The sequence below is a fragment of the Myotis nattereri genome, assembly GCF_964212035.1.
Source record: "Myotis nattereri genome assembly, chromosome: 11".
In the NCBI taxonomy this organism is placed as follows: domain Eukaryota; kingdom Metazoa; phylum Chordata; class Mammalia; order Chiroptera; family Vespertilionidae; genus Myotis; species Myotis nattereri.
Window position 1 is genome coordinate 71,127,609 of NC_138086.1, and position 12,113 is coordinate 71,139,721.

The 12,113-nt window shown below is 42.6% G+C and overlaps 1 protein-coding gene across 2 annotated transcripts in view; it reads left to right on the forward strand.

Moving 5' to 3' along the window:
• Positions 1–917: 917 nt before the first annotated feature.
• PIK3CG (phosphatidylinositol-4,5-bisphosphate 3-kinase catalytic subunit gamma) overlaps positions 918–12,113 on the forward strand; it is a gene marked incomplete at its 5' end in the record, with an annotated part of 35,006 nt that continues 23,810 nt past the window's right edge. The window contains 5 exons of one of the 2 annotated variants that reach the window (XM_081102552.1): positions 918–989; positions 3,049–5,046; positions 7,895–7,960; positions 8,070–8,295; positions 9,898–10,001. In XM_081102552.1, coding sequence (XP_080958678.1) covers positions 918–989; positions 3,049–5,046; positions 7,895–7,960; positions 8,070–8,295; positions 9,898–10,001 — 2,466 coding nt within the window. Of the gene's footprint in view, positions 990–3,045; positions 5,047–7,894; positions 7,961–8,069; positions 8,296–9,897; positions 10,002–12,113 lie in introns of those variants that run through there. The other variant, XM_081102553.1, reaches the window with a different exon arrangement.

The window sequence follows — 12,113 nt, forward strand, 5'->3', positions numbered from 1 at the left end:
CTCCTGTTTTGTCTGCAATAATTGCCCACAGTAAGTGTCCACCACCCCCCTCCCCCCCCCCAACACACACACACGCTGTACTTTCCATTTCAGCCAGTGATATTTTGGGCCCTACATGCTCTGAAAAAAAATAGAGAACTGTCTCACCAAGCTAAGGAAGTGAGCTCCAGACCTCATTTTTGAAAATGGTCAGCTTGATAACTCAGTCCCTGAGATCACTAGTTTCTCTTCTCCCAAGCCTCAGTTACGGTGTACGAACAAGGGATCATTTGAATTCTCATGAGGGAAAATTAATTGAATGGGCTTTGCAGGACTAAAGGATTTAATTTGGCTCTTAAAATCTTCCTACCAGGCTGTTTCTCTCTAATGTTGTGGCTGTTAGGTCTGTTCAACTTAAAACTAGCTAGAAAATATTTCAGGTGTTTATGTCTCATGAGTGTGTGTTTTTTGTTTGGATCTATGCAATTTTAATTTGTTCCAGCCTCTGACAATTATTAAAAAATTAGTTCAAAGAGTATAAACTATGGTAAACACTGCTCACTCTCGTGCTTCACCCTGTGTGCTATTAACAGGAAATGCATTTCTGACACTTTTAAAATGAGCAATCACACGTATAATCAACTTGGTTAAAACTTCCTTCCTGGTAACTGCAACACTTCCTCTGCATCTGGATACGGAGGGAGACCCAGAAAAGCGGAAGAGTTTAGAGGCACCCTGGGTAGGTTCGAATTTATTGTTTTCGAAAACTAAACAAATGATCCTTCAGCATCATCACCTCCACGGCTTTATCAGGTATTTTTTGCCCTTCCTATTTTTTGCCTTTTGTTGCGTCTTACTCTGAATAGTGACACTTCCTTCTCAGCTAGAATATTTTTATCTGGAACGGCTGTCGGTTCTTGAGTCGATACTACCCCTGAATGTCTCTGCTTCATTGTCTAGTGCAACCTATAAGAGTGGATATCCACGAGGTTCCAGCAATAGTTTTGCAGGTGCATCAGTTTCTTGTTAGTTTGTTTGTTTTCATTTGGGAGGAAGAAGGACACGGGAGTCTGTCCCTGACAGACTTCACAGTCTTACCAGGGCATGCCTGGCCATTATTGTACTCATCAGTGTTTCTAACGTCTTCTCTAAAAGGCGAACGCTTCATAACCTCGAGCATGAAGGAGAGCAGTGAGTATTTAGTCTGCCTGTTTTCTTCTGCATTTTGTATCTTGTAAGACTGTTCGGGATCACCGAGACCGAAGTTATTGCTGTGTATTTGTACATTGCCTAAATTCAGACGTATTTTATTTCAAGTGTCAGTATTAATATATCTTACAGTTCTCTTCTTTGTTAGTTATTCTATAATGTAGCACCACTATAGACCAAATAATGATTGTTTTAAGCTGCAAGAGACAGTGAATTGGGACAGTTGGTTTCATGTATTTACTAAGTAGAACTTCATAATATTTTAGAGGGAATATTGGCTTTAAAAGTAACTTTAAGCTAAGATTTGAACAGAAGTTTGGCTCTAATGAAATTTGTCTTCCTTATCTTTTAATCAAACTCTTCTTTTTGGTGTTTGTCAAATGCTCTACTATTTCTTGAATAAATAAGTAGTTATGAGTCTCCTTAACATTAGTAATTTAAGAGAGTAAATGATATTTTCTGAAACATTAATTTTTGTGTCACTAGTTGTTTCTTATTTAAAATATAGTATCTAATAACAGTGATACTAAATATTAAAATAAAAATACCTGATTTATAGTTCAACTTAATATTTTAGCATTTCAATCATTATTTGAAGTGTGTCTTACTGCAGTATGTCAAATTTATACTTAAATGCTTTGTGCAGGAGAGGTACTCATTAAATATAGAGTGTCCCTCAAAAATGTATACACACACTTTGAATAATTATGAAGGCAGTGCTTACTAAAATACATTTCACTTTCAAAATTGAGCTATCAGCTGTGTATACACTTTTTGAGACATCCTGTATTTACAGCAAACGTGGATAAACTGATGAGAAGAAACTTCTGAATTCTTGTTATTGAGATGAAAATATCAGAGCAAAAAGGAAGTTAAATAATAAATTGGGATCCAAATAGCAGGTTACTGGAGCCCAGAAATCCTTCCTTCCATCCTATGGCTTCTCCACTGTCTAACACAGAGGAAGATGGAATGAACTGGAACAAAATTAAAACTACCTGAATGTTCCTATTAAGCGAGTGCTGCCTTGGGCGACCCCCCCAAGACACTGCCCTAATACAGCAATGACAACCAGAATTTCATGATTCAAAATGTTGAATGACTGCAAACGTTCTTGATTGAAACTACTGATTCTGATATTACCTTTCCTAACTAGTAAGAAAAAATAAAAATAAAAAAGAAAGACAGGAAGTTGACCAGAGAGTAGATTCCTGAACCAGACAGTTTGAACACAGAGAATATGCAGTGAGGCTGGGTACGGTGTCTGGGTCCCAAGAAGTGTGAGACCGAACAAAGAGGAAATAAGTCAGAGGCCTGTTTTCAAAGAGGGGCGTGTTAGCATTTCACAGTGCATCCTGCAGACTAGGAGCTGAGCCTTTAACGGGACTGTTTTACTCGTCCATGCCTGTCAGTATGCTTAAAAACAAGTACCACTTTGAGTCATGACAATATGTCAGACACCATGCTGGATGAGCGCCTTACATATCTCCTTTATCAAACTAAATTTTCAAACATAATGATAGTAGAGAGAATGATTACTGAACCCCCATAAACCCATCATCCACACTGAGCAAGTATATGTATTTCTTACCTTATTTAATTCTCACCTCCACCCTCGGCTGTCTTAACGACTCCATCTGACAGATGGGAAATAGGCTCCAAGGTTAACCAGCTCAAGTCACCAGATCCTAAGTGGCGGGATCAGGATGCACGAGTCCTGACTCCAAAGCTCCCGTAGCCTCATGAGCACGTCACTGTCATCCTTCTACCCCTTCTTCTGCCCTCTCGCAGCAAAACGCAACCGGCCAGTGCCTGCCCCCGTGACAAAGCCCTGTGTTTCTCCGCTCCCAGGTCGCGCAGGGCATGGAGCTGGAGAGCCATGAGCAGCCCGTGGTTCTGAGAGAGGACAACCGCCGCCGGCGCCGGAGGATGAAGCCGCGCGGCTCGGCGGCCAGCCTGTCCTCCATGGAGCTCATCCCCATCGAGTTCGTGCTGCCCACCAGCCAGCGCACCAGCAAGACCCCGGAGACGGCGCTGCTGCACGTGGCCGGCCACGGGAACGTGGAGCAGATGAAGGCGCAGGTGTGGCTCCGCGCGCTGGAGACGAGCGCGGCGGCCGACTTCTACCAGCGGCTCGGCCCCGACCACTTCCTGCTGCTCTACCAGAAGAAGGGCCAGTGGTACGAGATCTACGACAAGTACCAGGTGGTGCAGACCCTCGACTGCCTGCGCTACTGGAAGGTGCTGCACCGGAGCCCCGGCCAGATCCACGTGGTGCAGCGCCGCGACCCCTCGGAGGAGACGCTGGCCTTCCAGCGGCAGCTCACCGCCCTCATGGGCTATGACGTCACCGACGTCAGCAACGTGCACGATGACGAGCTCGAGTTCACGCGCCGCCGCCTGGTGACGCCACGCATGGCGGAGGTGGCGGGCCGCGACCCCCAGCTCTACGCCATGCACCCCTGGGTGACCTCCAAGCCCCTCCCCGAGTACCTGCTGAAGAAGATCGCCCACAACTGCATCTTCATCGTCATCCACCGCAGCACCACCAGCCAGACCATCAAGGTCTCGGCCGACGACACCCCGGGCGCCATCCTGCACAGCTTCTTCACCAAGATGGCCAAGAAGAAGTCCCTGCTGGACATCCCCGAGAGCCAGAGCGAGCAGGACTTCGTGCTGCGCGTCTGTGGCCGCGACGAGTACCTGGTGGGGGAGACGCCCCTCAAGAACTTCCAGTGGGTGCGGCATTGCCTCAAGAACGGGGAGGAGATTCACCTGGTGCTGGACACCCCTCCGGACCCCGCCCAGGACGAGGTGCGCAAAGAGGAGTGGCCGCTGGTGGATGACTGCACCGGCGTCACCGGCTACCACGAGCAGCTCACCATCCACGGGAAGGACCACGACAGCGTGTTCACCGTGTCCTTGTGGGACTGTGACCGGAAGTTCAGGGTCAAAATCAGAGGCATTGACATCCCGGTGCTGCCCCGCAACGCGGACCTCACGGTGTTCGTGGAGGCCAACATCCAGCACGGGCAGCAGGTGCTCTGCCAGAGGAGGACCAGCCCCAAGCCCTTCACGGAGGAGGTGCTCTGGAACGTGTGGCTTGAGTTCAGTATCAGAATCAAAGACTTGCCCAAAGGGGCCCTGCTGAACCTGCAGATCTACTGCGGCAAAGCGCCGGCGCTGTCCGGGAAGGCCTCTGCCGAGGCGCCCAGTCCCGAGGCCAGAGGCAAAGCTCAGCTTCTCTATTATGTGAACCTGCTGCTCATCGACCACCGGTTCCTCCTGCGCCACGGGGAGTACGTGCTCCACATGTGGCAGATATCTGGCAAGGGAGAAGACCAAGGGAGCTTCAATGCTGACAAGCTCACGTCGGCCACCAACCCGGACAAGGACAGCTCAATGTCCATCTGCATTCTTCTGGACAATTACTGCCACCCGATAGCCTTGCCTAAGCATCGGCCCACCCCTGACCCTGAAGGGGACCGGGTTCGAGCGGAAATGCCCAACCAGCTTCGGAAGCAACTGGAGGCGATCATAGCCACCGATCCACTCAACCCTCTCACGGCAGAAGACAAAGAGTTGCTCTGGCATTTCAGATATGAAAGCCTGAAGCATCCAAAAGCGTATCCTAAGCTGTTTAGCTCGGTGAAATGGGGACAGCAAGAGATGGTGGCCAAAACATACCAATTGTTAGCCAGGAGGGAGGTCTGGGATCAAAGTGCTTTGGATGTTGGGCTGACAATGCAACTCCTGGACTGTAACTTTTCGGATGAAAATGTGAGAGCCATTGCAGTCCAGAAACTTGAGAGCCTGGAGGACGATGATGTTCTGAATTACCTGCTACAGCTGGTCCAGGTAGGGGATGCCCGTGTTACCTACGGAGCCTCTTCTCCAGGGATTGGTTTGCATTTGCACAGGCGCCCCATTCAGTTGTCATCCAGTTCCCTTTGTCCAGAGCATCATGATCTGTCAAAGCAGATCTGAAGAAGCCACCTCAGAAAGGAGTAAACTGTTCCATTTATTTCTTTTATTGTCTTTATGGGTTTTCGGATGAGCATTTTGAAGATGGTAATATATCCACTTCTTAGGAAAACTGGCCCTATGGGAATACTTTGTTCTCATTTATTGTATTAATGATAAATTCAATGTAGGGATTGCTCCCCTGTGTCAGGCTCCAAGTGATATATATGCTTGTTGTGTATTATCACATTTAACTCTCCCAATAACTATGGTGGAGGTCAAGTTAATATTTTGATTGTTAGGAAATCGAGGCAGAGAGAGGCTAACTAATGTGCCCATACTTTCAAAGACCGAAATTAAAACCCAGGACTCCAGGCCCTGCTCTTTTCATTGCCTCCCAATATGCTGCATCAGTCCAGTTCAGAATTGTATGTCCTAGAGAGAAAAGGTCATACTCTCTGATCATGAATATGATCACAATTCATGAACCACACCTCACACCTGGATGGGACTTTGAAAGCCCTCTCTTTAGATAAGTCTGGCACTGCATTTCCCCTCCTGTTCTCATTCCTTTCCCTGGGGTCAAGAGAGACTACATCATTTGCCTAAGGTTTTCTTAGGAAGTTAAACAGAGGAGAGCAGTTCTCCTGCTCACTGTAGCCAATCTCAGATTAGATCATGCTGCTTGACAACGGCAAGGAAGTAAAGAAATTGGAATAGAAATTCTATTTTAGAGTGCAGAAGTGCCCATTCTTTAATTCAACAACATGTACATAGCACTTCCACTGTTCTGGATGCTGGATGTAGAGCAGTGAGCCCATCTCTGCCCTCATGTTGCTTATGGTGCATGGAGAAAACTGACATTAAATGGTGTCCATACAAGCAGATATTTAATAACAAATTGTGGTGAATGCTTTCGGGGGGAACTACAGAATACTATGAGAAAACAGTTAGGGGTCCTGGGGACACTTAATTTAGACAGTTTTGAATAGGTGATGTGTGACCTGAGATCATTAAGATTTCCCAGGTTAAGTGTTAGGCTCTAAACTGTCTATTATCTGCATGGACAAGAAGGCCCTGGAGTTTTCTGATGAGTATTTTGGATACTCTGCACTTTAACTCTGAATATTCACCTTCCATTAAGCAGATACTTGAAACAATATATTTGGCCTTAGCCTTCATCTATCAAATTTTTCCAATATTTTTCTCTGGCCATGAGGGCAGATACTAGCATGTCACTAACAAAAATTTTAGAATAATCCAAGTGTCTTCGGCTTTCTAGCTCTCCACAACAAATAGAACATAAAACAAATTTGCATGAATGTGTTCTAAGTTTACCCTATCATTTCTACAAGTAAATTTTGAAGAATTGGAAAATGAATGGTTTTCCTGGAAGTGTTTACATGAGCTAGGTCAGTAAGTAATATTAGCTTTGAGTTTGTGGTTGTAAATGTGAAGAGTAGTCATTTGTAAAATATTCGAGGCATTCAGGTTGGAAAAACTCACATTAGCGTTAGAAAATTAAGACATTTCTGAAGTGAGTACTGGTGGTGAAATTATCACACTCTCAACTGGAGCTACAATGGGTCCTATTTGACCATACCCATGGAAAGCATCTTTGAAAGTATGGGGATAATGGAAATATTAGCAAGTCAGTATTGATCACTTCCAAACTGGAAAATCAGAGAAAGAAGTGGAAATCATACCAAAAAGTCCCAGGCCCTTTATGATGTGAAAACATAAATTGGAATGGGAATTTCTCCTGTTTCGTCTGAAAAAATGATAGACCATGTCTATTTATAAAGAAAATACTTTGAGATATTTAATTTTAAGCCTCCCCTTTTCATGTTTATGCATGATATCTACTTTATAACTTTATATATGCATATACAATAATCAAACAATATTTGTTAGTCTGGCTACTTTTAAAATCATGGACTATTGCAGATTTATAGAAAAGTACAGAGAATGATATAACAGATATCATGACCCACTAGGATTTATCACATTTTATTGGATTCTTTTTATTAAGTCACAGAGCTAACATCAAAGTCAGTATCTCTATATTCAAGGGATGTGAAAACTTCTAAACACTACAAAACCTGGGGAAGCTTATAAAGTAAGAGATTTTCGGGCAGAAAGCTTCATATATACCACAGTGTGTCAGGGAGTGGTGATCATATGGTATGGATTGGTCCGGGCCTGCTGTTTATTTGCAGTAAGAACCTGTGAGCCAGCTCAGACTTGCCAGTGAAATGCCAGACACACATCTTGAGCCGAGGAGCAGCGATAAAGATCTTTAGGATTTTCACATGTAACAGATATTTTTCTCCTCATACGTACTAGATCTCCACTGTCTATTTTCTTTCCGACAACCTCATTTACCTTCCATTTTTACAGATTTGTTATAGCCATTTCCACCTTTTCCTTCTATCCTGCCAATCAATCAAGTAAGCCCTTAATGGGAGCAAAAGCCTCCCCTCTTTCCCTTGACGTTATCAAAAGCACATGACTGTGAGTCAAGAATTCTGGCTTCTACTCCTGGTCCTTAAGCAAGTGGTTCACTATGGCCGAAAGTGTCCTTGAAAAGAAAGGACTGAACTTAAGTGACTGGTAAGAGCCGCATCACCCTACCCATAAAACCCACCAAGGCAGAGCACCAGTGTTTCTCTATCTCCTTTTCCCTGATTAACCAACATAGAATGCAGCCCTACAAATAAATGCCTATGTGTTCCTCCTTCAGGCTGTGAAATTTGAACCTTACCATGACAGTGCCCTTGCCAGATTTCTGCTGAAGCGTGGCTTAAGAGTAAGTACTTCTTTGACAGTAGCATGACATTTTAAAAGTTATTGGGAATTGGCTGGTAGACCTAGAGCATTCGTCACAATAATTTCAACCATCTTGTTCTCACTCCCAGAACAAAAGAATCGGCCACTTTTTGTTTTGGTTCTTGAGAAGTGAGATAGCCCAGTCGCGGCACTACCAGCAGAGGTTCGCTGTGATCCTGGAAGCCTACCTGAGGGGCTGCGGCACCGCCATGCTGCATGACTTTACACAACAGGTCCAAGTCATTGAGATGTTACAAAAAGTCACCATTGATATTAAATCGCTCTCTGCTGAAAAGTATGATGTCAGCTCCCAAGGTATATTGCTTGGTTGCTATATTTTCTTGGTTCTCTTTCCAAATGCCTTCATCTCCAAATGCCATCATCCCTGCGTTCTTCTTCCTTCTGGAAGGCAATTTGTACCTTCCTAAAGGCAGCAAAGAACAAATGTTTTTAATCTTCTGTCTTCATGGGGCAAGCAAATTTAAAGGTCTCCCTTTACAAGTTAACATAGTTTTAAAACTATGTATATTTTTAAGGATGAGTTTATTATAGATATTAAACTCTGAAAAATTTTAAAGCATCATGCAGATGTAACATCTGTGTTTCAAGAACAATTGTGCACACACACGAAGATTAGTTATTTCCAAATATTCACCTTTTTTCTCCCTATCTTTCCATATATGCATATAATTTTCAATCTTTTAAAGTAATGAATTATTGAGAAGCTATTTAAAATTTTGGACATAAATACACATTCATACATGTATATATCATATATATATTATATATATGTCAGAATACTTCATATAAAACATTGTATATCACCTCTTCTCTAAAGACATTTCCAATATTGTTTTCTTATCACTAAGAAATCCTGTCCCTTGCCCAAGTGGAGTGGCCCAGTGGTTGATTGTTGACCTATGAACCAGGAGGTCATGGTTCGATTCCCAGTAGGGGACATTCAGGAGGCAACCAATCAATACTAGTAATTCTCTCTCATCATTGATATCTCTCTCTCTCTCTCTCCCCTTTCCTCTCAGAAGTCAATAAAAAATATATTTTTAAAAATAAATCCTGTCCCTGCCCTAAGAAAATTAATCACTCTTTCTCTGTATTCCCATTGTTGATATTGCGTTAAATTATAGTCATCAACACATCTTTCTGGTCTCCTAAACTATATAAGCTTTGAAGCTAGAAAATATATCTTATTCTTGTTTGTATACTTAGACACGCAGTATGGGCTCATAATGGACACTCACTAATATATTCAGCCAGTACTTTAAACTGATTACTTAGAATTTCCACTTTTTCTCTTTGATTCTTTTCCAATACACCAATAATGCTCTGTTCTAAAAATAATAGTGATAATAATGACCTCACTCACTTGTATTTTTATTGTAAGTAAAGGGGAACATACATACTGGCCTCCAGACTGCCTGTTATACAAGGAGTAATTTTTAATTTATGTATTTTGCTTTTAATATTTTGAGGCTGCTAAATAATCTCCACACAGCCTTTCTCTTTTGAAAAGATTTTGCAGAACCCTAACCAAATTCTATTTAATATGCTCTTCAAACGTCTGTTCCCCAAATCAGATGGCAGTTTACGGTTTCACATGTTAGAAAGAAAACCACAGTATCAATTCCTTAGCATTATCTTTAAAACATCCTCTCTACCTGATTGTCTTGATATCCCATTCCTACTCCCCTCTTTCTACCCCCTGTGGTGGTAGGTGTAAATGAGTGTATTGCTCCCAGTAAACCTGACTTACCTTGCCACCTGAAATGGTTAGTTCCTCAAAGACAGACACCCTTTTCTCCTCCTCCACACCGGACCAGATGGTTTCAGGAAATGTTACAGATAGTATTGGTAATTTCTTGAGCTCATATAACTCTTGTGTGCTTTTGACAATTACAGTTATTTCGCAACTTAAGCAAAAGCTTGAAAACCTACAGAATTCGAGTCTCCCCGAGAGCTTTCGCGTTCCGTATGATCCTGGGCTAAAAGCAGGGGCCCTGGTGGTAGGTATCGCCTCAGTGTTGCCACATGGTCTTCATGTCTTGAAAATGTGTGTCGAGCCCTTCCCTAAACACTGGATACTGAAAGCCTCAACACCAGGCAATCTCCCACCCATTTTCTTTTGAGTCAACTTTCATGAGGAATCACCTACATGCAATAAAATGTGTCCATTTAAGTGTACAGTTCATCACCACAATAAGTTACAGAACATTTCCATAGAAAAAGTTCCTTCATGTCCCTTTTTTAGTCAGGCCTTTCCTCCTCCCATACCCGATCCCAGACCAAAAAAAAAAAAAAAAAAAAAAAAATCTGCTTTCTATTGTATACTCTTGCCTTTTCTAGGATTACATGAAGTGGAATCATACTGTATGTAGTATTTTGTATCTGGATTCTTCTACTTAGCATAATGCTTTTTAAGGTCTACCCATGTCTCTGTATGTATCCATAGTATGTATCCATAGTATGTATCCATAGTATATTCATTTTTTTTAGTAAATATTTAACAGTGGGATAGTTGGGTCAAATAGTTGGTACGTGTGTGTAATTTTATACTGCCAAACTGTCTTTTCAAAGTGACGATACCATTCATTTTATATTCCCACCAGCAGTATATGTGAGTTCCAACTGTTCCACCTTCTAGCCAACGCTTGTTATCCGTCTTAAAGGAGAAGTGGTATCTCATTGTTGTTTTTATTTGCATTTCCCTAATGATGTTGAACATCTTCCCATGTGCCAGTTTTTCATCTTCCATTCACATCTTTTGTTCATTTTTAATGTGGGTTGCCTTCTCATTTTTATTTATGAGTTATTTATATAGTCTAGACACAAATTATTTATCAAGTATACATTTTACAAATATTTTCTCCCAACCTGTGGCTTGCCTTTTCATTTTCCTAGCAGTGTATTTCAAGGAGCAGAAGATTTTTATTGTCTAATTTATCACTTTTCCTTTTATGGCTCATACATTTTGCATCCTAAGAAATATTTGCTTAATCCAGTAATGTTCAACCTGGGGTGACCCCACCCCCACATACACACACATACTAAGGGACATTGCATAATGTCCGTTGATTGGTACAACTGAGAAAATGCTGCTACCATCTAGTGGGGCCAGGAATGCTACTAAATATCCTACAAGGCATGAGACAGCACCCCCCCCCACACACACACACACACTCCAACAAAAAATTATCCAACCCAAAATGTCAACAGTGCCAAAGTTGAGAAGTATTGCCTAAGTCAATGTAATAAATATTTTTTTTCTAAAAATTATATAGTTTTAATGCTTACTTTTAAGTCTTTGATGTATTTTGAATTGATTTTTGTATATGGGGTGAGATAAAGATCAGGTTTCATTTTTTAAATCCGAAGCTCCAACTTTTCCAGCACCATCTGTTGAAAAGATTGTCCTTTTCCTATATAGATATGTTGGCAAACGAAGCCTACTGTGGTCTCGCAGGCATCTGCTGTTCCGAGGGGCCAAGGTCAGGTCTGCGGGCACTGACCAATGACCACGGTGGTTTTGTCAGGGGCTGTCCCCAAGGTGGCCTGAGGGTGGGGAGTGGTCGCAAACCTCTGCAAACAGAAATTGTGCAGGTTGCATAGGCCTGATGCCAGGGCCCACAAGATTCAGTAAAGTAACCGGTAGAAAGCAGCACTAAACCAGACAAATCTGAGTTTACAATCAGGTCTCTGGCACTTATGGCCTGACCAGGGGTGAGTAAATCTCTCTTCAATGGTATGCGAACAAAACGGGGCTGTGCGGCAAACGTGGCAAGCTCAATGACTGAAAGTAACCACGGATCATTAATTCCTACCCGGGCAGGTCATGGCAGGGAGTTATAACTTCCTTAGTGAAAAGCTGATCTTTACCTTCAGCAAGACCTGTCCATTGTTCTTGTGCATCTAGGCCAACATACCTTTAAAATGTCAGAGTCATTTTCTTCGCCAGACCCCTCAGAAACATACTCACTGGACACAGCACAAGTACCAGGAAGTTTGTTGTTATCTTGTTCCCCACATACCATCTCTGTTCATTGTGATTGTTCAGTGTTGACTATCCTGTACTCACTAATGTAAAAGTATGCCTCTCTCCATTTTCCTTTTTATCCCGT